The sequence below is a fragment of the Macrosteles quadrilineatus genome, unplaced genomic scaffold, assembly GCF_028750875.1.
Source record: "Macrosteles quadrilineatus isolate MER2022 unplaced genomic scaffold, UCM_ALF_1.0 Scaffold_1__1_contigs__length_201487025, whole genome shotgun sequence".
Classification (NCBI taxonomy): Eukaryota; Metazoa; Arthropoda; class Insecta; order Hemiptera; family Cicadellidae; genus Macrosteles; species Macrosteles quadrilineatus.
In genome coordinates, this window is record NW_026542594.1 from 102,433,279 (window position 1) to 102,458,122 (window position 24,844).

The following is a 24,844-nucleotide window of genomic DNA, read 5'->3' on the forward strand; positions in this document are numbered from 1 at the left end:
TTTCTGGTTGACAGTCCAGGATTCAGCTTCTGGACAAACTCAAAGATTTCTTTAGGATCTTTCCTGGCCAGGATCCAGTCGGTATGGAGAAGGACCTTGGTGGTACGCAGGAGATCTTAATGATCCCCCACAATCACACTCGGCCCCCCCACGCCCACCGGACCCAGACCAACAGCCACCTCCTTGAGCCAATCTCTGGTCTCCTCGTTTCCGCACATGACTGCGAGGGCACCTTTGTCCTTGTAGGTTTTCAGGATCTGCTGAGGAGTGGCGGCCATAATAACCATCTCAAACAGTTTCTCCTGTAACAAGCAAAATTGTTCATCAGTGAACCTATCGTCAGGATAGTTCTCCGGAACAATCGCCATCTTCCAGCCCAAGAGTTGGTCCTTGAAGGTCAAGTCCTTGCTGGCATCGCCCTCTGCAGCGCTCCTTGGCGGCGGGGGTGGGACATCCCACCTTCTCGGCCGCTTTGGGGTCTGCTGAGTCTGATGCTGCTGCGGTGGACCTGAAACTCTACGCATAGGAGAAATACCAGAGCCCTCTCCTCCAGCAGGACTAGGAGTTTCAGTCTGCCTTTTCCTCTTGGGCTTGTTGACAAACCCTTTGGATTTTTTGTACTCAGCTTTTGAAAGCCAAGTACCCTCAGCCTCCTTCCTTGCCCTGACCTGTGTCCTCCACACACTAGGGGGTAAAGATGGCCGTTGTCTTCTCTCCTGTTCTGGAACAGTTGCACATGCTTGGGTCTCTACGCTCAGATCTGGTGTTGCCACCTCAGAGGTAGAGCCCAGGGTTAGATTTGAATGGGCGCTTGAGTCAGCCACACTACCCGCCAAAGCCCTGTGTGCTTCCTCAAGCATTTGAACGTCGTCGATACCAAGATTTTGTGGAGATCTAGCATTGAGGGAGCTCCTGGCAAAAGCCTCTTTGCCCCCCTCCACCTTCGTCTCTGAAACATTGTCTGATAATTTGCCCTCCCCAGAATCCGTGGGCAAGCCCTCCAAGTTGGAGGGGTGGGATTCACGCCTAGGCGCTGACCCACCTGGGGTATTTTCCGTAGTTTGATTAGCAGACATCATAGCTTCTGAAACAATACCAGGTTAGCAGTTTGAAGACCGTACCGTGTTCCATACACTCCGCTCATCAATACCTACTCCAGCACCGCTGCACACATACCAGAACTGGAGGGCAGTGCAGCAGCCTTACCGTGATCCATTCACTCCGCCTGCTGCTCAATTGACACTGAGCCCGGACCGGTGTCCATCACCTCGGCCTCAGGTCATACTAGTGTCGCTGCTCCCCGACCCTAGGGCAGACATTCACTCTGCCACCATAGATCCGCTGCCTTTAGTGATAACAGTGGCACCCCATGTAGGCTGTGACTAAAGGACACAGTACAGATTAACTGACTCACAGCGGTCTTGAGGGAAGGGTGCCACAAGGGCCCACATCCCCCCTGAGGGGCTTACGCTTACCTCCAGCCAAATAGTTTAAAGTTTAATACGAGTATTTATATCACATTGGCTAAGATAGAGTACTCGTCGGTCCTACAGAGTCAATCTAAAAGTTAGGCAAATTTACCAAAAACACTTTAGTGAAGGTGAGGATGAAATAGCTTTTACTGAGCATCTGCAGGATATCCTGAGCGCTTCTAGAGCTCTGAGCCTTCGATTAAATTTAAATAAATTGATCAGTCAAAGCCGTGACAACTTCGTATCGACCCCTGGATTTTTCTCGGCTCCTTCTGAGCACTCCGGGGAAGAAATTTGAGTGTGGCTGTTCTAGGGGTAGGCCTGGCCTGACTTTGTGGATACTAGCATAGATAAAACATACACCCTTAGTAGATTTCTCATCCTTATGGAACAGCTGAAGACAATTTTTTTGTTAGTTCATGTACGGTTTATGTAGAGGTCGTGTTTTGTTTACAATTTGTTTCCCGTTATTACAGCCATTTAAAACCTCGTTTAAGCAAATAATACGATCTAATCATAAACAATAACTTGTCCCCTAGTTATATAACCAAACAGTAAAGCACAAATCAAGAAATTAACCCTAAAATAATGGAAACAAAGTTTCATCGACACTAGCGCCTTTGTGTCACGTACATGAACTAGACACGAAAAACGTGCTTCAAAATTTACAATGGGATGAGAAGTCTACTTGTGTTGGTTAGTCTATGATACTAGTTAATTCCCCCCCTAGAACTTTGGGTCACAACTTAGTTTTCAATAATGTATTTATATATCATAATAGTAGTCCTAATCACTATAATTTTAATATATACGAGGTGTTAGCCCGTCCTACGTACGGGAATTCAGTAGTCAATTAAAACCGTGTACAATTCAGATCAGCTAGTTTACACATATAAAGACAAAGTTTCTTGCAGTTTTAATGTGAAAAATCATCTTGTGAACAAATGTTGTGTTACCAAATATGTTTTTATTCCATCATAGGCCTATACGATATGCATTTTAAATCCGATAATTTTACAATAATTGCCTGTTTAATGGCAACATCAGACAGCTCAACCTAATGAACAACAATCTCAATAAGATCCACAGAAATGTACAATTCACACTTGAAACAGAGAATAATGATTCAATAAATTATTTAGATCTCAAAATCACAAAGGTCGACTCAAAACTTAATTTCAGTATATACAGGAAACCCACAGCTACTGACCAAACAATACACTGTTCATCACATCATCCTTATAATCAAAAAATGGCCGCATACAACAGCTTGGTCCATAGGCTATTGTCCATCCCATTAAATCCTGCTGATTATAAAAAAGAACTTCTGATTATAAAACACATCGCAATAGCCAATGGTTATAAAAGCACAATTATTGACAAATTAGTAACCCGACATAAAAATAAAAATACAAAAACTGAGACCAATCCACCCACCCCCGGAAAACGTTTTGCTTCCGCTGATTACGGCTTTGTCCTCAATCACACATTAAAGAAGGAAATGGCGAAAAACAATGTCACAGTTTCATTTAGAGCAAACAACAAACTGAGCTCAATGTTGAAGGAAAATAATAATAAACAAACAACCAGGAAGGAGGACAAAACTGGTGTTTACAAGCTTCAGTGCGATGACTGTGAAAAATATCACATAGGCCAAACATCTCGTTCATTTCATATAAGATATAAAGAACACATCCCGTCCAGTAAAAAATCTGATTCGAAATCAACATTCGCCAACCATCTAATAAATGAAAACCATAATTATACAAGTTTTGAGAAGAATTTAAAAATACTACATCTCTGCCCAAGAAAAGGAAGTTTGTTAAACAGCATGGAAGAGTTTGAAATATATAAAGCCATCAAGTCAGAACCCCAAAAAGTTTTAAATGAACAAACATCATTTAAATCAAACATAATATACGACGCAGCGATTCGCATCTACAATAATGAGAGGCAAAAATACCATCGGCATTGTTCTGATAACGGGAGGGGGCAGCAAGGTCAGCCACAACCCCAGTCATGACAAAACGTTTGCCCGTGCCGCGTCGTGTAGGAACTAGTTCCAGTTTTTTATGTTAAATATATTCGTATCGTATCCGTCAATGTCTTGTAACTTATTTATTTAAATGTCAGTGTTTTGTGTGTTTATAAAACTCGACGACCTCGCAAGAGTGACAAGAAGCCTGATGATGAGGTTATAACCTCGAAACCGGTAGCTCATACTACAAATTAGGATCACAGACAGAAACAGGTAATCTTATACCATTTTAATTTACAATAAAACAGCAATTCTGCAATTTTTACGATGTGAAAAGCGTTGAAGTGAGATTTGCAGCCGATTCGCACAGACTGATTATAAGTAGCCTATAGTAGAGAGAGTAATAGTCAATTGAGAAGTGTATAGACCTAGTCAACGATACCACCTTCCATCGCATACCTGCCTCTTCCATAATTATTATCACCACAATACAACTACTATACACAATTTCCAGTAGGTCTGAATAGAAACGACCTAAAATAAAACGATAATATCCAATAAAATTCATAGTACACATAATTTAACTTTGGTGTCCTAACATCAATTAATTGCTAAATAAATAAGTGTAAACAAAGAAAAGTAAAAACAATAACAGTTTGTTTTGAAACAGCTGTTGGGTTCAAATAACATTCATTTGAAAAAAAGAACTGGTCACATGTAGCAGGAATATAAAAAAGTAAACACGCTAGTAAAGCTAATGATGTAATTGTTAATGTTTATTATCCATACCGTTATCAGTGCTATCCTTGATAATTACCCACCCTCATCGAATAAATGTACATAGTAATTTCCCATATTAGTTCATTTAAACTAAAGGGTGCGCCAAAATAACCTGACGGTTTTTAATACTAAATAGCTCAAGAACAAACTACAATTTCATGTATTAAATAACGTTATATTGTACACACGACTATGCCATTTTCATTTATGAAAAATTATATCACTCAGGTTATATCACCTTCTCCTAAACACAGGCTTCCCATTTTTTTGCATATTTGCAGCCACCCTCGCCTGATGAATAGAAGCAATCTCTTCCCTGATACACTGCTTGAGTTCAGGGATGGTTTGACATTTCGAAACAAAAAGTATCCCCACAGCCAACAGTCACACAAAATTAAGTCTGGGGATCGAGCTGACCACAGCACATCACCAAACCAAGAGATCCCTAAGAGTTCACGCAAAGCTGACATTGAATAATTGGCTGTATGACAAGTTGCGCCGTCCTGTTGAAACCACTTGTTAGTCATGTCTATCCCTCATAACATCCGCAGTTGTGGAACCAAAAACCCCCTCAGTATTTCCAAATAGCGTTCCGAGTTTACAGTGACAGGGGCTGTTCCCACTTTCGTCCTCAAAAACATATGGTCCGATGACTCCAAACAGTGCCACACCACACTGCACCACACTAGACAGTAACTTTCTTTTGACGACATGATGTTTTACCAAACATAACCTAAAAATGGCATAACATAAGCAATCGTTCACTACAACAATGAGGTCTCTAGCTAGTATAACAGCTGACTTATTACAAAACAGAAACCGTCAGGTTTTTTTGGCGCACCCTTTATAATACTGTATATTCATAGTTGAAATAAAAGTGATATTTTCACGTTTGGGGGCGCTGATATAGGCACCCCCAAACGTAACCACAACTGAACACGATTTCATAAAAGGATGGTTTGTCTAATTGCAGTATCCTAGGTCAATGTTGACGTTGTGTTCAATCTATGTCATCCATCTGTTTATCTTTGTATAAAACCCGGCTGAGGTTGTGGTGGTAATTTAAAATCGTGATTCCTGATTATTCTTGATCTTCTTTTTATGACATCAATATTTCCGGGCCTAATCCAAACAAAGTTAAAGCAGACAAACATTAATTGTAAACAGAAAGCTACCATGAAGAATTAAAACATGTAAACACTGTTATTTTTCTAATCTTTCCTTGAAAAGTGGAGCAGTAAAATAATTTGCATTTATCCTTTTTTATCAAGACTCGTGTACAGAGCCTTGATTTGTACTGAGGTTTAATTAATTTTGGTCTAAACTATTTTAAACTGTGGTCTAATTATCTCTACTAATCTTACTTATTTCCTATAATCAATGACAAAATAAGAGTACATAAAATAACCTCATAGTTCCATAGTTTATATTTAACCAGCTGTTAGTTAAAACAAATTATATTGCTCTAAAACAAATCGAAGATTACAAAGATTGCTTTAAAAAATAATTTGAACATCCTAGTATTTTACTATGTATATTTAATTAATCTGTCATCCTCTTAGAGAAGAATTGAACGTATCAATGATTAGCATTACACATAGTATAAATAAGTCAACCCTAAGTATGTCTTTACATTTTTATCCAAATGCTGAATTTGTGACACAAAAGCTGAATGTTTACAGCTGTTATGTTAAGCAAATTATTTTATGCCAAAAGCTAGTTTAGAATCTTAGCGTCGGCTGCTAGACTTTTTAAAAACTAAAACTTAATTTCTAGAAAACTGGGACCCTAAACTAAAATTATGACATTCCCTAGTTCTCAAAATTATCTTTCTTTCAACACAAAAATCATGAAAATCCGTCGAGTGGTTGATTCAGAATCGTGAAATAAAAAAAACACTGTTTTGTTTTAATATTATAGATATATATAGAGAGATATTATAAATGTGTCCGTGAACAGTATAACTCGAGTAGTTATTGTCCGATTTTAATTAAATTTGGCTTGGAGATGGCTTGGACTATGGGAACGGGGTTTTATGGGGTAAAAGTTTTTCCCAGTTTTAACCCTAAAAACATAAAACTTTGCAATTTCTTTCCAAACCCTTTTGTAGAGCTTAAGAAAGAAATAATTTACGTAGTATATTGAAGCGTTGTTGTACGTCTAACGGTTACAGAGAAAATGAAAAAAGTTTATCTTTAACCTTCCCATGTTATTTTTATGCAGGAAATGAAAACTGTTGTAGTTTACTTGTTTATGGATATATGTTAATCAAATTTGGTAAATGTATTTATTTTATCCTATGCTATTAACATTTGGTCAAAAACACTTTTTACCTTCCCCGTAGCAGCAAACCTAAGCACTCGTTAAATCTAAGGCTATTTAACTGGGGAATAAATATGTCTTATATATGGAAACATTTTTTGTAAAACTTTAGTTGGAAGGTATGTTCTTATTATGTTATTGTTAAGTGTCTCTTTTCCCTTCAATTTCCATTCCTGTCTAGTGTAGTCGAATGTTAAGAAATACTCTAGTAAATTATGGTGTCAATAAATTTTGTTGATTTTGAGTCTTACATGTTGTAACTAACACAAATTTATTCTAAGAGCTAATAATTTGTTTTCAGAAAAATGGGAGACAATATTGTTGTCCAGTTACCTTCCAAGCATGAGGTTGCCTTACCCAAAGAAAACATGTGTGTTGTAGGTAAGTGATTGTGTGCTCATACATATTTTATCTCATTGATGTATGCATTTAAGAGATGTAGCAAATTTCCTATAGGAATCACCTCTACTTAAGAGTCCTTGGAGCCTAGACGTTCTAACTCATAAAACAATTAAAGACCTACAAAGACAATTTCTAATCCCACTGTAGAGGCCTACTAGATATTTAAATTATAATCACTTTGATGTTTGAAAAATATTTTTGGATGATAAATAACTCTTCAGCGGCTGTTTGAAATCATCCAAGATGGCCACTAGCCTCCAAGAAGGACTCTTGATATAGGACTATATCATAAGTCAATTAATTGACTCTCGGTTTGTCTTAAAAATTAACCAAGGTTTACTAAACATTTTTTTGTTTATTTTGAAATTCTTAAAAATAAATAATAAAAAAACCATGTCCATCTTGGTTTAATGTATTTTAAATTCTAATCTTAAATATAAAACAATACTGTAGTTAATTGAAATGGTTTGTCACCCAACAAAGTAAATATCAGTGAATAATTTTACAAAACCAATAGAACATGGTAAAAGAAATTGTGCTAATGGGGTTCACCAGTATTTATGACCTCAAGAACAAGTAAGTGTCACCTTTTTCTATGTTTTCTACAGGTTTTAATCTTATGAGTGAAGACGCCAATTGCAATATATCGGCTTAAAGAATAAATTATTCTCAATCAATCTTGGCAGTTTATTAAGTAATCAAACAATCCAGGAGTACCTATTTCGTCATTTATTGATGTTATGTTTCAGTCCAGGGAGCCGAAACCCTACTTAACTGTGGCTGTTTTAGGACTGTGTCCTCATCAGCCGTAATATATTGCTTTTTTTAGGCACTAACAATTTATTGAAATTATATTAGCTCAGTTATTGCCGCGATCGTGGGGAATAGCGATAGTGGGAAATCTTTGCGGATTATGTCACTATCGCCGCAATTCACGACCGATGTTGCCGCAATTGCAGGAAATCATCATGAATGTTGATGTCGCGATCGCAGGAAATCACCACACATGTTGTTGAGATCACAGGAAATCATTACAGATTTTGCCAAAATCGCCAAAATTCACCACAGATGTTGCTGCTATTGCCAGAAATCATCACGGATGTTGCCGTTGTTGCGGGAAATCACAGATGTTGTCACGATTAATACTTTTAATAGTTTTTCTTTTAAATGGCGACCTAACAAAGTTAGGTATTTAAAGCCAAGTATGAATGTAGATGAGTGTAGGATGAGTGGCGCGATCTTGTAGTCTTGTTAGTGACTAAGGCCGACACATTCCTTAGACACAGCTGTTAATTAATAGCCCATACAGCTAATGGCAACCAAAGGACCTACAGTTTATAGTGGAATCCGAACCACATTTTTGCCTTGGTATTAACGAATTAGTCTAATTATCAGGGTTGCACTGCGCATAGTCTTAGTACTCACTAGTGCGGACGTTAATCCACACCAGGGAGTATCACATCCACAGTGCATGCCTATAAATATCCACAATTCGTGACCTCCTAGTAGCTGGATTACAGGACGACGCCACCGTCCCAGTCATATTCCATAAGATGATACCATAAAATCATCATGGATGATGCTGCTATCACAGAGGATCATCAACAAGGATCATGATGTTGCCGTTATCTTAAGAAACTATAACAAATATATTGCCTTGATTGAAAAATAAGATCATAGATCTTTCTGCGAATGCAAGAAGTTATCACGAAACTCACCGAAGGGTTTTAAATGTACTTGCTGGTATAAATAAACAAGTAAGTAAAGCAGCGCTAAATTTTGCCCAGGAAATTTATTATGAATTTTGAACCTGGAAAACCTGGAATTAATTGTCCTTGAATTTTATTCTGGTGGAATGCTGAACACCCTGCAATAACAACCTCTGACTGGATTGTCACTCTCAACTCTTCACTTAAGCTACAGCTTCATTTTTCAATAATCATTGTTTCAGGTCGATTATCAAACAACAGCAAGTATCCTATTGGTTCCCCAAATCGGCTGAGAGAACTTGGACGTCGACCTCGATCTGGACTGTGGCAAAGGAAAAGTGGAAGATTTGGTCGTAGGTTTTATGCTCTACCCCCTGTCAAAATAGTTGATCAGGACCCTGCTCCAGAACAGGAAATTATCAAGTTAACTCTCAATGTTACAAAGAAAAATTCTCCAATCTTTATTTAGTGTACCACCTTGATAGTAATAAAATAATATTGTTTATTATTTAACTCTGTTTTTTATGTAACCTATTTTCGGGTAGTAGGTTAGATATTTAGGTTGAGGGCCAGGATAGTCAATCTGGTTACGTGGGTTTTATCCTTAAGTAAGATAAATTCCAGGGGTCAGGTCAAATTTTGAGGTGCGAGATCAAATTCTTTAGAGGGGGGAACTATTTTCCGTTATGTAAAAAAAGGATAACTGTCAACTTTTCTTTAAGCTTCACAAATCCTTTACTTTAGACTTTACTTTAGACAAGTTAAATTTGGTTTCAATTCCTTTTTAAAAAGAAACCAAAATAAAAGAATAGTTGATTCAGAGTCTGTAGGTTGTTTACATGAGACAATTTTTTTTAGGAAGACAAATATTTTTAGGTTCTTATTAGAACACTCATCCCTATCAACTATTCTGGAAGTGAGAATTTCAGTAATTTAATTATCTCAAAGTTATTAATTACAGGCCAAAAATTTAAATTTAGGTTCAAGTTAGTTTATTAAGGCAGTTTGCCCCAAAATGGTGTAAACTTTGTTTATAATAAACTAGTTTATTTTTAAACTCCGTTTAAAATGTGTGTTCGGTTCTCCAACATTTTACTGGCTTCGTTTAAGATAAACGGCATTCGAGCGGTTGGCAATCCTGAATGTGTATTTGTTAGGAATCTTCGGTGAGCTTTGGGCTAGTGTGCGTCATTCGAGTTCTTGGTACGTATTCTAATCTACAAGCCTAGTGTTACAATAGGTTCTGTTTATGTTTTATTATCAGGCGTTCAGTTCTTGTATTAATTTGTAATTGTTAGTTCTTTATTTTACTTACTATTATCTTAGTTTCTTTTTAAAAATCCAGTATTTATTTCTAAATTTAGTTTAGTAAATTGATCAGTGTTATTCTAGGCTAAAGTTAAAAGTTTGTGGATTGTTTGAACTAGGATGCAAAAAGAATAGGGATAGAAGCAAAAATTTTAAAGAAAGTGAAATCAGATTGCTTTTGGATTTAGTAAAAAGTCATAGGGACGTTTTGGAGTGCAAGAAGACTGACCATGTGTCCAATAGGGACAAAGAAATTGTATGGGACCGTACAATCTGAATTCAACGAAGCCAGCGGTGTTTATTTTAGAGATGCAAAAGCCTTAAAAACAAATATGAAAACCTAAAAAAAACCACTAAAAGAAATTTTGCTGATGAAAAATCATACACAATGGGTACCGGAGGTGGACCCCCAATAAAGGTAGAGATAACCGACACCGACTTAAAAGTTAAGGAATTATTAGGGGATCTAGTCATGTTTGGTGGAAGTTCCCAGTTCGACTCTGATGCTAACCCCTTGGACAAAGCATCCAAATTGACCGAAATGGACATTGAAAACCTGCCAGTCATGCTGGAGGTAGAAATGCTGAATGAAAATGAAAATGAAAGTTCAATGGAGCAGCATCAGTGTTCTAATTCTGATGTTACTATCAAAAAGGTTTTTGGCGGGCTAGTAGGGATAGGGCTGCCAAAACCTGCATTGCCAAGTGTGCAAGATAAGCCTAATGAAGAATTTGTTTGAAGAGGAAGAAACTGACAAGCCGATGGAGAAGTTTAGGGTTAATATTAAACCCTTCAACATGCGAGATCTTCGCAAGACATCCTCCACGCCATTGGCAGTTTAAAGGTTGGCCCAAGTTGGTAGTTATTGATTATGTGGAGGACACAATATTAGGAATACCACAATACAGCGCTCTGCGGGGTTAGGATAGGTTAAGTTAATGTAGGTTATTATACAGGGTGAGTTTCTACTGACGCCTATAACTTCGCCAGTGAATTCTACTGATCAAAATGAACAAAAAAGTTGCTGTAAACCCTAGTCCGATTCCGAACCGTTTGCTCGTAATTGAGAATTTTGTATTTTCTAACAATATTGGACTTTCTGCTACTATTTACTTCACAAGAATTAAACCAATTAATCTAGCGATTTATATTAAAAATAATTCAAAAGGGCATTAAATTTGCTACAAAACCAAGGTTACATGAAAAAATATTTCATTACATACATCGGTTCCTAGCCGAATTAAAGTAAAAAATATCGTATAATAGTTATTTTGTTTAAGTTTTAAGACCCCTTTTTCTTACTTTATTCTGGTGTCACGCGATGTCCAAATAGATAAATACTTCCTCATTTAATAAGCTTTAAATTGATATGCAGTTTTAAATTGATGTTGGTAGAAATTACAAAAAAACTACTATGAAACTAAATAAAAACCAGGTTTACGAGTAAGGGTATTCTTATTTTAATAATACGAGGCAAATGAACACAACATTTTCATACAGTAACTCAATTTCATACAGTCATTGGTTCAAGTTGGTTCAAGAAAACAGTCATTAAACTATCTCAAGTAGGCTAAGTTTTTATTTAAAAAGTCGAGTATTTCAAAGTGGTTTTCAGTAAAGTGCGCAGGATAATAATCAATTAAGTAAGTTCTATTAACTGCAACAAACATTCCAGAAATTATTGGTTTATATTGTCAAAAACGTAATATTTAAAACTTGCCAGTTTTTCCATTTTAAAAGCACATGTTTTCACTCTATAAGTTTTTCAATTTTAAAGACACTTCACAACAAATGTTATTGAAGGGACTTTTCAGAAGTCAAGTTGACCACCTATACACAGTTACAAGTAGTTGAAAAACTAACTATAGATACTAAAAAATAAATATTAAAACTGAAGACAGGAAGGAAGCAATCTGTTTTGACCTCAGTAGAAACTTTCCTGTTCTATTTGGACTGTACAGACTCATAATCCCACCACCACCACCACACAGGTTCATTAATGGCATCAGCAGACATCTTATCACTTGTTGATTAGCAAATGTAAACAAACCCTATGCCTGGACTTATCTCTACAGCTGTGTCTATAGTCTTGCTGGAATATAATTTCAATAGAAACACTTTTAAATAATCTGTACTGCAATTCACTGATTGCTATTAGGCTATTTTATTTGTTTATATAAAGATACATTTTTAATCAATTAAAAAATATTGAACTTGATGGATCAAATAAGTAGACATTAGTTGTTTATGTACACAATTTTTCATTGTACAAACAATTAATTAAAGAGAACATTGTTGAACTGCCAAAAGGATGGTTGAGGGTGGAAGTAATTAGAAAAAAAGGAATAAATAAGGGGAAAATAGACATTTATATAAAATCTCCAAGGGGAAAAGTGTTTAGATCCCGTAAGGAACTAGCAGCATATTATAGAGCAACATAAATTGCCATATAAGATTGGAGACTTCAACTTTTCAACTAAGAAAAAAGTCAAACCGTTTTTGGAAGAATCTGTACTAACACTCGCAACTGACAATGAAAGTAACTCAGAAGTGACACAGACTGACAGCTCAGATTGGGACTCCTTCAGTCAACAACCCATTTATACAGAAGCACAAATTGATTCAAGCTTTGCAACACTTCTCTCAAAAAATGGATTACCAGAAGTAAATTGTATATACAGAATTTCAAGCACAGGAAAGCCAAAAACATATTATGACAAATGACATAGCAATATGTATATCAATATTGGATGGAAATTGGTTGACAGATGATACTATTCAGGTGCACTTTGATTTATTAAACTCCACTGTTGATCAAAAACTCTTAGTCCACATAATGAATCCAGTTATTGGAATAGCAGCAAAATACATAGAGGACACAACCAGCATCTTGGAGCCACTGAAGTTGGATACAAAGTCTTATATAATGATACCTGTTAATGATGCGGAGTCTCTTGACACCAACGACATACAGGGTGACTTTAGCTCTGGAACACATTGGAGCTTACTGGTCTATAGTAAAATCGACAACAAATTTTGCTATTTTGATTCTTATAAAGACTATAATCTTAAATCAGCAAAGAAAATAATGGGAAAAATATCCACCCATTTAAAATTAGAAAACTCACACATGGAAGTTTACAAAACTATCGTCAGCATAGTGATGCCCATTATGGAAATTAAAGACTCCATCTCTCGTAAACGAACATTCATCAGTCCATAAAATTGTTTTCAGGAAATCCCTGCGGTCATGTTACCGGATCCACTGACAAAACTGGAGCCTCTGAGGTGGATCTCTCGGCTCGAGTTTCTGGACGCGCGTGGAATGAAATGGGTGCAGCCCCTCTTTTCGTAATAGTTTTGACACAAATGTTTGAGATACCCCAAACTCACGGGCTAATGTCCTCGTACTTATACTTGGATCTTCACTTACCCGTTCCAAGACAGCCTCTTCCAATCCGACATCTTGCATCAAGTTTCCAATTAAGCGGCCGTTGGTGGAAAACTTTCCATTTTCACGCAAACACTGGTGGTCGCGAATAAATGTTTTTCGATCAGGAATCAGCCTGTCTGGAAAGCGTCGAATGTACTCGCGAACACTTTCAGATGCATTTCCGGAACAAAAACCATAAACATATTGCATATCAGCATATTCTGAACTTGTGAAAGGATCCATAACGTGAAAAATAACAAACAAGCGTTTTAATCTGACTAGGAAACCAAATAACGTTATTTACTATAGCTGATTTAGACTTAACATAATTGACATAATATCATAACAATTGAATCAGCTGATTTGAACCAGTACGATTTGAACCAAGACATGTGTAAATCAGTGAGTTTAATATTAGTAGTTTTGTTACCTTGCTAAAACCAAATCGGTAAACCGTGTTTTACTTTAGTTTGATGGTAGTTTTTCTGTCAATTCTACCTACAACAATTTAAAATTGCATATCAATTTAAAGCTTATTAAATGAGGATGTTTTTTATCTAGTTGGACATTGCGTGGCACCAGAATAAAGTAAGAAAAAGGGGTCTTAAAACTTAAACAAAATAACTAGGCTATTATACGAAATAACTCCATTTTTTTATTAATTTGTGTTGTTTGTGATTTAGCTGTGTGCATTAGGTACGTCCGTTTTTAATAATCAATAAATCAAATGGAAGCTGGTATTTCACTGAAGGTTCTTAGGTCAAAACAAATAGAATAACGTAATTAGAATTGAGTAAATATATCTAAAACGAAATTCCATATCCAGGATATAATTAAATTTATGTTTTCTGATTGAGCGATTCAGGATATCTTTAACTTAACTGATTAAAACTATCAATATATCAAGTGAAAACCTTTGAAGTATTTTAAGACCAAGACATATAAAATAACTTAAATTCAATTTCAGTTACGTAACATTGATTGCAGATAAGTACCTAAACGATTATAGTTATTGTTGATTCGTGATTCAGCAGTGTGCTTTAGGTAGGATTATTAAGATTGGAATCTTAATAATCAATAGCTCAAATGAAAGCTGGCATTTCACTAAAGGTTTTTAGACCAAAACCATTACCCTATAAATGTAATTAGAACTGCTGGAATACATCTTAAATTGAACTAAAAAATCAAATTTATATTTTTTCGGTGAGTAATACATTAATTAATAATGATGCTTGATGACAAATATATGCTTGCATAGCTTTATTTTAAGACCAAAATTATGAAATAAGGCTGGTAGAATAGCAGCCGAACGAACTAAAAAAAATAACAAATTTAACTCCCATAAGGAATGTACAGGGACGCATTTTGTGCATAACTTGAAATATAAGTCAAAATTAATGCCGATGATTGATGGCAAATCTGTGGTGCGTCCATACCTTTAGTTTAAGGCCAAAATTATGAAAATCGGTTGGGTAGAAGACCTTTAACCCGACTCAGAAAAGAAAAACCAATAATTTTTATAGATGGCAATAATTGGTTTATAGTATGCATCTAAACATACGAAACATGTGTTAATAATTTAACAGCTTATAATTATATTGTTATTTAATTGATTTTTCTGTCATTAAATGTTGTTGTTAACAATTTTCATTTGTGTTTAAAGTGAGTTCCTTACGTTAAGTATGCGATTCTAATGTTATGTGATTAATCTGTACTATTAATATTAGTGTATTAGTGAGTAAAGTGGTGGATGGATTTCACAATCATTATTTTACTAGAGACCGTTGTATTTAACCACAACGGGCTCTGTTGCTAGTTTTATATATAAATCACTAGAGTAATTTGTTTGATTTTTATAAAGTAGTGACAGAAAGTCCAATATTTTTAGAAAACACAAAATTCTCAATTATGACTAAACGGTTCGGAATCGAACTAGGGTTTATTGCAACTTTTTTGTTCCTTTTTATCATTAGAATCCACTGGCGAAGTTATGGGCGTCAGTAGAAACTTGCCCTGTATATGATCAACTTATCTGATTAACTAAATATACCTACTAAAATATAACAATGTAGAGTAACCTAACTTAAGTTAGCTCCGCAAAGCGATCTGCAGTGGCATTAAAATCAATTGCTTATTTCACTTGTATTTTAGTACCAAATTTAAGCCACTGTAACTGTAAGCTAAGACATAAGACATAAGACATGTTTATTTCCAGTAGACATATTACAAATGTATTGGAAGAGTCAAACATTTTTCATGCAGAGCAGTTGTCAAATTAAGAAGTAAGTTACAAAGTGTACTTTGAAGTCTACGAAAAAAGAAAATTGCATTTTAAGTTATTTAATTGGTCTTAAACTAATATCACAGAGTTTATCACTATTGAGAAGTAAAATCAACCATTTGAAAGTTAGCAAAACATTACAAAATTAGAACAGGATGTACTACAAGGCATTAGGTGAAGGCATAATAGTTAACACAAATGACAAACTAAAAACACAACTTTGATGAAGGAAGGTCTAAAAACTCTTTGAGTTCGTAAAAAGGATTAACAGCTAGCCATTGGAACACTTTATGTTTAAAAGAATTATATGGGAGAGAGAACATAAATGTAGGTATCTTATTAATACATTGCATGCCCACTATTTCATAACTTTTCTTAGATTTCTCCAGTCTAACATAGGGAATGTCAAGTTTATTTCTGAATCGAGTATTGTGCTGGTGGACATCTTTACGGCAGTTAAAAGCATTTAAATTCTTAAAACTAGTTAACAATAAATTAAAAATATACAAGTTAACAACAGTGAGAATTTTAAAATCAATAAAAATTGGTTTATGGTGTTCAACAACATCTACTTTGGCTATTATTCTTAGAATCTTTTTCTGAATTACAAGAACCTTTTTTACATGTGGGCTATTTCCCCAAAAAATTATTCCATAGCTTACTGCTGATTGGAAGAGGCCATAGTAAACATTTAACAGATAATCTATTGGGATTACACAACTTAATTTCCTAAAGAGGCACTTTAATCGACTCAGCCTAGTACAAAGTTGGTTTATATGAGGCTCCCAAGACAATTTTTGATCCAATGTAACACCAAGAAATTTTACATGACTGTTAGACACTATAGTATCTGGAATTTCCCTAAGACTAAAAATTAGGTCCAAGGTTTTGTCCTTATTTAAAAGAAAGCTGTTGGCAGCAAACCATTCTGTGGCCCTATTGATACCATGAACAACAGAATTTTTGAGGTTAGATATATCTCTACCAATACTAAGCATGGTCGTATCATCTGCATATTGAAAAATATTTCCATTTAAGTTACAAGGTAGATCATTCACAGCAATAAGAAACAATAGCGGGCCAAGTACAGACCCCTGGGGAACGCCACAGTTGCTAGTAGCAATAGAGGAAGTCTCTCCTATGCAAACCACCTGCCTTCTATCCGCGAGGTAGGTCTCAAGGAGACTGAGCGCACCCCCATGGATCCCGTAATACTGCAGTTTGCGCAGTAGGATGCCATGATCAACACAGTCAAAAGCCTTACTTTGGTCGACAAACGTGGCCCAAGCATAGTTGCCGCTCTCAAAAGCGCTCAAGACTGTGCGGACCATGCCATCAACAGCACCCATGGTAGAGCGACCAGCCCTGAAACCAAACTGATGTTGATTAAAAAGTGAGTTAGATTCAAAAAACTGACTGATTTGATCATAAATTACATGCTCAAAAATCTTTTCCAAGACAGGAACCAGACTTATGGGCCGATAACTACCCACATTATTCCTATCACCTTTCTTAAATTTAGGAATGATTTTGGAAAGTTTGAGACACTCGGGAAAGTGTCCCTCTAGAAGACAAGTGTTAATGCTATAGGTGAGAGGTACAATGATTAGGTTAGAAACCTCCTTTACTAACCAGTTAGAAAAGTCATAATAGTCCCTACTTTTGCTATTTTTCATTTTACCTATTATTGACAAAATGTAGTCACAAGAGACAGGGGCAAAGTTAAAATTCTTATTACTAACAGGGAAAGTACTTAAGAGGTCATTAAAATTAACATTTGGGCGATTTATTTCAGATCTAACTTTGTCGACAGAGTCAATCAATGATTTGTTAAAAACATTTGGATCTATAGGTACATTTACTAAGGAGAGGTTAGATTGACAGTTCTTTTTAACAATTTTTAACAAGCTCGACTGTAACTTAAATTTTATTTCATTTTGGGGTACAGTTCCGCAGAAAAACTACATTACCATAAACAATATTACCATTATCATATAGAATAGGCGAACCTAATATATGCTAAATGGGTTGCTCCGTAAAAAAATTAAGTTCCTGTACTTGAAAAATGAAAAAAAAACTCAAAGAGTCATGGTACTTTTGGATTTAAAACCTAACCTAACCGTCACTGTACACTGTGTATAAGGTTGGCCTCCGTATTGTCCTTAATACCGGTACCAATGTTTTGTAATTTGTTGTAACTTTTGATAAGCAATTCTGGATGGTAAGTTAAACAATGGTAAACTTTCCACAATATTACAATTTCTGTCAATCGCCCAATTAGGCTGCGGCCACACGGGCGTTTTTTTCACGCACAAACGCAGCGTGAAAACACGCGAAAAATTAGAGTAGCATTGAAACAAATGGGCGCCCGTTACTGCGGGAAAACACACTGCGTGTGGCATACCTCATTACATTTAATGCTGCTCATTTTTCTCCCGTTTTTTCACGCTGCGTTCTTGCGTGAAAAAACGCCCGTGTGGCCGTAGCCTTACTGTGGAATTAAATTACCGTACTAAAAATATTCATTGTAATAAGGTAAATTAATTTTTCTATTTTTTTTTATTTTTTTTTTTGAAAAAGGTTGAAGCTATCAGTAACGTCAAAAAAGGAGTCCTTGAGCTACAAAAAAATCTGTACTCAAAGCAAATCCAATTTTTAGAAGAGGAGCATGGCCTCCAAAGGCATTTGGAAAAGGAGTACCAGAGGAGAATGACACTTTTAGTTTTGAAAATTGAAAAACAAGAAACATAATTGGCTTTATTAAAAAAGAACTAAATTATTAATGTGTTTGATTGTAGAAAAAACTGCATTTGGCTTCTCGGTGTTTGGTATTGCATTCTGCACCATTATTATTATTATAACAAGTAAAAACAATGTTTTTTTTAAACTTTTAAATAATTTCACAATGTATTGTACTTTTTATTACTGAAATGTTCTGTCTGTCATTTGCGTTTTGAGTAAGTAAATCACAAAATTCAAAATAGAAGACTTTAATAACTTCATTTGGAAATTGAACAGTTATTACAATGAATAGAGTTTAACAATGTTATATAATGAATTTAAGTAGGCCTAGGCCTAGGTTGAGCCATGTCAGTTGCCAGGACTGAGAAATTTTGTCACGGCTCAGTTGACAGATGGTTCAGTTCGGCCAAAACTTCTGTGCTTGAGGATGGGTCTCTACTAGACAAACTAAAACATACGGCTACCGGTTATTGGCAGTGCTGAAGGTAGGGGTGAGTGAGTTATAGTTATTTCTCGTTTTCCTAGCCAGCAACGGATGAGAACCTCTTTAGCGATGGAGTGGGGGGCGTGACGTCACTCTTCTCTTGAGGGAACACCATTACCATAACGAGACGATGTATTACCATCGGCGTTCGTGGCGTAGTTGATAGCGTCTCGGACTGGTGTTCTAGAGGCTTTTTGTCAAATATTTTGCTTGAATGTGAATACTGCTTAACTGTAGCCTACATCTATTGTTAGAATTTGAGGCATTTATAATTTTATTGATGCACAAAACTATTTTTTTAAATTAGTAGCTAAGCCTTCATTTGATTTTTATCTGAGCGAATTTCCCATATAGGGAACTAGCTGTACCCACGGGCTTTGCACCGTTTAACTTCTTAATTTTCAAGATGATCTCGTTCGCATGGCTCAATCACGTCCTGGTTGAAGTTCGTTCGATACGCTCACTCACCTTTGGGTTGGAGCTCGTTCGCTACCCTCACTCACCTTTGGGTTAGAGCTCGTTCGCTGAGCTCACTTCAAATCAAAATGCCTTTATTCTTGAGCGCTTCTCAATACAATATTGGTTTACAGAATAACTCACGTCACTAAAACTAAACATTTAAAAGTCAAATATCTAAACAAATTATGTACAAGAATAAAAAATCAACAAAAAATTACATGCCTGCTTTACAATGTATTTTAACCTTTTTTTTGAAAGCTAAGGCCGAAAGGCTTTTGATCTGATAGGGGAGGTCATTGTAAAGGGTTGGGCCAAAATAGGAGAACCCCCTCCTCCCTATTTCCAAATTAACTTTTGGAAAGTGGAGGAGGGTGTCCTGCCTAGTGCCCCGTCGAGCAATTGCTCCACGTGTCACAAGTCTCTCCACCAGATGCCTTCAGGTTAGCTCGTTCGCTACGCTCACTCGCCTCCAGGTTAAAGTTTCTTTCGCTACGCTCACTCACCTTTTGGTTGCAAATTAGCTGTTGTCATAAATGTAAAAGAAATAATAGTGCTGCACCCTGTTGGTAATCCTTGTAACTTTAATGCTATTGAACATCATAGAACAGAACCAACTTGTTTAATTGAAACAGCTGTTAAGATTCATTAACTCCATTTCTCATAAGGTTAACATGGGAAACTCCAGAGCCACTGGGGCGGAGCCCAGAGGTCGGAGGGTAAAATCCTTTCTTAGTGACTACCCAAAAGTCCACTACCCAAAAGGAAGATAGATGCCTGCCAAGTTTCAGGTTTCTAGGTCTTATGGTTTCTGAGATTTGGTGATGAGTGAGTGAATGAGTCAGTGGTATTTGAGCTTTATATATAGATAAGCTATTACCGTAGTACTCATGGTAAGACCTGGACCCGGGACCGATTTACTTTTTCGTTTTGAGGTCCCTAGAGACCAAAAACACCATCCGTTTTAATTCATATATATATATTTATATATGTGTCTGTTAGCGCGATAACTTGAGCAAAAATCATCCGATTTTGATGAAATATGGTACAAACGTGTATACCTACGTTTATTCGAACGAGTTCGCGAACTAGCATGATCGGACTATGGGAACAGGGGTTTATGGGGGTTTTATGGGGCAAAAATTCGTTTTTCCCATTTTTGACCCTAAAAACTTAAATTTTAGCATTTTCTTTCCAAACCATTTTGTAGAGCTTAAAAAACTAATAATTTAGTATATTGAAGCGTTATTATGCGCCTAATGGTTACGGAGAAAATTCAAAAAAACTGTAAATTTAAAATTCCTATGTTATTCTTATGGAGAATAAGTAAACTGTTGTAGTTTGCTTGTTTATGATCATATTTTGATCAAATTTGGAAAATGCATTCATTTCATACTAAACTACTAACATTTTACAAAAACACCTTTTTACCCTCCCTGTTGTAGCAAACCTAAGTACTCGTTAAACTAATGTTATTTAAATAGGGAATAAATGTTATATTTTTAAGGAGACATTTTAGTGTAAATCCAATCAGGCAAATGGAAATTCGCTTAGTCTGCAGGTTTGCTGCGGCGGGGGTATTTATATTATCACCCAGTTTGTTGTTTAGGTTAGGTTATGACAGTTTAGTTTTATAATTAAACATTGTAAAATTATTTTATGATTAAAATGTTTATTTTATAACTAAACTAGTTGTGTGCCTGTTTTACGTACGGGAATCTTGTAGTAAGTTGAAACCTTCTTATATTCAGAACAGGAGTTGGTTTGCATATTTAGTGTGCATTTTTCCAGATATACTGGCAAAACTATTACTGTATAGGAATACATATAAACCTTCACAAATACAATATCTGACAGGTTCAAGCCAAAACGAAAGCTTCAAATTCAATGTCACCCGATCGTGTTAGTCCATATTTGATATCTAATGATATAAGGAATTGCTTTATAGATCTAACTAGCTGTGTACCCGTTCTACGCACGAGGATCTTATAGTATTCAGTTGAAACCTTCTTATATACAGTACTAGCTGTAAACCGGGGGCTTTGCCCCGTTTAACTTCTTAATTTTCAAGATGATCTTGTTCGCATGGCTCAATCACGTCCTGGTTGAAGTTCGTTTGCTACGCTCACTCACCTTTAGGTTGGAGCTCGTTCGCTACGCTCACTCACGTTTAGGTTGGAGCTCGTTCACTGCGCTCACTTGCCTTCAGGTTAGCTCGTTCGCTACGCTCACTCGCCTCCAGGTCGAAGTTTCTTTCGCTACGCTCACTCATCTTTTGGTTGCAAATTAGCTGTTGTCATAAATGTAAAAGAAATAATAGTGCTACACCCTGTTGGCAATCCTTGTAACTTTAATGCTATTGAACATCATAGAAAAGAACCAACTTGTTTAATTGAAACAGCTGTTAAGATTCATTAATTCCATTTCTCATAAGGTTAACATGGGAAACTCCAGAGCCACTGGGGCGGAGCCCAGAGGTCGGAGGGTAAAATCCTTTCTTAGTGAGCGTCTACTACCCAAAAGGCAGATGCCTGCTAAGTTTCAGGTTCCTAGGCCTTATGGTTTCTGAGATTTCGTGATGAGTGAGTGAATGAATGAATGAATGAATGAGTCAGTCAGTGGTATTTGAGCTTTATATCTATATATAAAAGGCAAAGCCCTCACTGACTGACTGACTCACTCACTCACTCCCTCATCACTAATTCTCCCACTTTCCCATTTACCTAGGAGGCTGAAATTTGGTACACTGATTCTTTAGGCATTAAATAGGAAAACTAATTTGTTTTCATTCTGATCGGACTCTCGGGCTCCGCCCCAGTGGCTCTGGAGTTTCCCATGTTAATCTATGTTAATTAAACCAGGACGTGATTGAGCCATGCGAACGAGCTCACTTATGAAGTAAAACGGGGCAAAGCCCGCGGGTACAGCTAGTATATAGATAAAGAACAGCAGTTGGTTTGCATATTTTCAGATATGCTGGCCAAACTATTACACACATAACTTCATTTTATGTTGTTTGTTGTTGTTCCGGATTGGTATGACAATCAATAAAAGGTTAAATTACCTGTGTCTGCCGGTTGATCCTAATGTATCCTACAGGAGATGCATTTCGGCAAAATTAAATCGCCATCATCAGTCCTAATATAAGGTCTTGAGCTTCCTTGTTAGGTCCCTATTAGGTCTTGGAGTTTTTGAAACACATACACGAGTCAAGAGTCAAGAGATTTATTGGTCTAAGAATATAAATATTACAGTGCATACGATTGACCTTGTCAAGTACAATTATTAAAATAATATTCAATTCAATTCAATTCAAAACTTCTTTATTCTGTCACATGTAAATTGTTTACAAAGAATAGAGTCAGACCTAACCTAAATTATACATATTATTAATATCTAAAAATACATCCCACAGTTCTTAGGGTAATATATACAACATACGTTACACACATCACTCCAAGAAATCGTGGAAAAAATAAAATAAAATAACTACAACTGAGTCTTAAAAATTAATAAAAGCAATACTTAAAATAAGGATTATATACATACAGTAATTACTATATCCTAGAATAACCACGTGCAGCAAAGATTTTTCTAATTATAATTTTCAGGTATGTCTTAAATATAATAATTTTGACTACGAGAAAAAATGTTGGAGAGAGTAAAACATTGATTCAATCAAGTATGCCTTCAATAGTCTCAAAAACTTATTTTGGTTTTTTTCCAATTTAATATTTCCTGGGAGGCCATCAAAAAATCTATTTCCTACATATGTTGTTTTCTTTTTGAAAAATTCCAAATTATGTTGTTCTACTAAACGATGAGCTCTAGTATTATAAGAATGTGTTGTATTGCCAATCAAAATCCTATTGCCAAGTAATGTAAATTTTATTGTTTCATAAATGTATAAACTACAGTATAAACTGTGAATATTTTTAAATCTTTAAAAATATGTTTTACAGAATCTTTTGATTTTAAATTAAACATTATTCTTAAAGCTCTTTTTTGCTGAATCAGAATTTTATCCATTTTCTTCTTTGTTGTTGATCCATATATACAAACACCATAAGCAATATGTGAATGTATTAGAGCAAAATATATGGATTTTAAGGTTTTAATATTACAGGAGTAGACCAGTCTCCTCAAAGCATATAGACCACTTGAGGTTTTATTCATAATATGATTGAATAGTCATTGAATAGTCATTTATTCAGTCTTTAAACAATACATTATTGTAATTGACATCGTCATTATTATTGTAAAAAGATATAAGATGCAAGATTAATATGGTTGTCCCAAGATAGGTGTTCATCTATAGTAAAGCCTAAGAATTTGATTTCATTTAAATGATTTAGTATTTCATCTTCTAGGAATATTGTTGGACTTATTCTATTTTTTGCTTTTTTTGTTGAAAAAGATACAAAACTTGATTTACTGGAGTTTAAAAGCAGATTTTTACTATTTAAAAATTCTTTAATCAGTGATAAGCCAACGTAGGATGATATTTCTATGTTCTCTTTATTGTTGGCCGAGACAATGACGTTGGTATCATCTGCATAAAGACACACTTTTCTATTTCTGTCCCCCATCATTCTAGGTAGCCCCTTTAGGTAACATAGAAACAGTAATGGGCCGAGAATAGATCCCTGAGGGACACCGCATTGGATTGGTAATAGACGAGAAGCAAATTTTTCTTTATACATAAACTTCTGATGATCTGTAAAATACTCTATTTCTACATATTGTTTCCTTTCTGTGAGGTAGGAGCAAAACCAAGCCAATTCTGTACTTTTTACACCTAGAGAGCTTATAACTTGGATCAGTTTGCAGTGCTCAACACTATCAAAAGCTCGGGATAAGTCCAAAAAAATGCCTACGACTCTTTCACCTCTATCAACAGATTCGATTATTGACTCAACAAACTCAATACCGGCTGTTATAGTTGACTTATTTGGCCTAAAACCATGCTGTTCATTATCCAGCAACATGTTTGATTCAAGGTAGTTTGAAAATTGGTTGAAAACAACTTTCTCAAGGATTTTTGAGAATACTGGAAGCAGTGATATAGGCCTGTAACAATTAATATCTTCTGGATTACCTTTTTTGAAAATTGGAACTACTTTGGCAGTTTTGAATTGTTCGGGGAACACTCCTGTTATCAGTGAATGATTAATTATATGAGTTAAAGGTGAGCAGATTAATGGCAACGCTGTCTTAATGGTTGATATAGGTATTTCATCATTGCCTGATGAGGGTTTATTTTCAAAAGATAATATTATTTTTTCAACATCTCTCTCCGTGACGGTTGAAAATTGAAAAGTTGTATTTAAATGTGTTTTAAACTGAGTATTTGCTGGGGGCACTATGGTTATTTTAGGAACTATTAAATCTTTTACAATATTGACAAAAAATATATTAAAAGTTTCGCAAACATCAATTGGATTTGTGATATAACTACCTTTGTGCATCAATTTTAT

The 24,844-nt window shown here is 35.6% G+C and overlaps 1 protein-coding gene across 2 annotated transcripts in view; it reads left to right on the forward strand.

The window, feature by feature from the left end:
- Nucleotides 1-9,176, forward strand: part of LOC129000572 (39S ribosomal protein L2, mitochondrial) — an 85,033-nt gene extending 75,857 nt beyond the window's left edge. The window contains exons 4-5 of one of the 2 annotated variants that reach the window (XM_054427562.1): nucleotides 6,854-6,933; nucleotides 8,906-9,176. In XM_054427562.1, coding sequence (XP_054283537.1) covers nucleotides 6,854-6,933; nucleotides 8,906-9,132 — 307 coding nt within the window. In that variant the 3' untranslated portion in view covers nucleotides 9,133-9,176. The remainder of the gene's footprint in view (nucleotides 1-6,853; nucleotides 6,934-8,905) is intronic. The other variant, XM_054427620.1, reaches the window with a different exon arrangement.
- The last annotated feature ends 15,668 nt before the right edge of the window (nucleotides 9,177-24,844 follow it).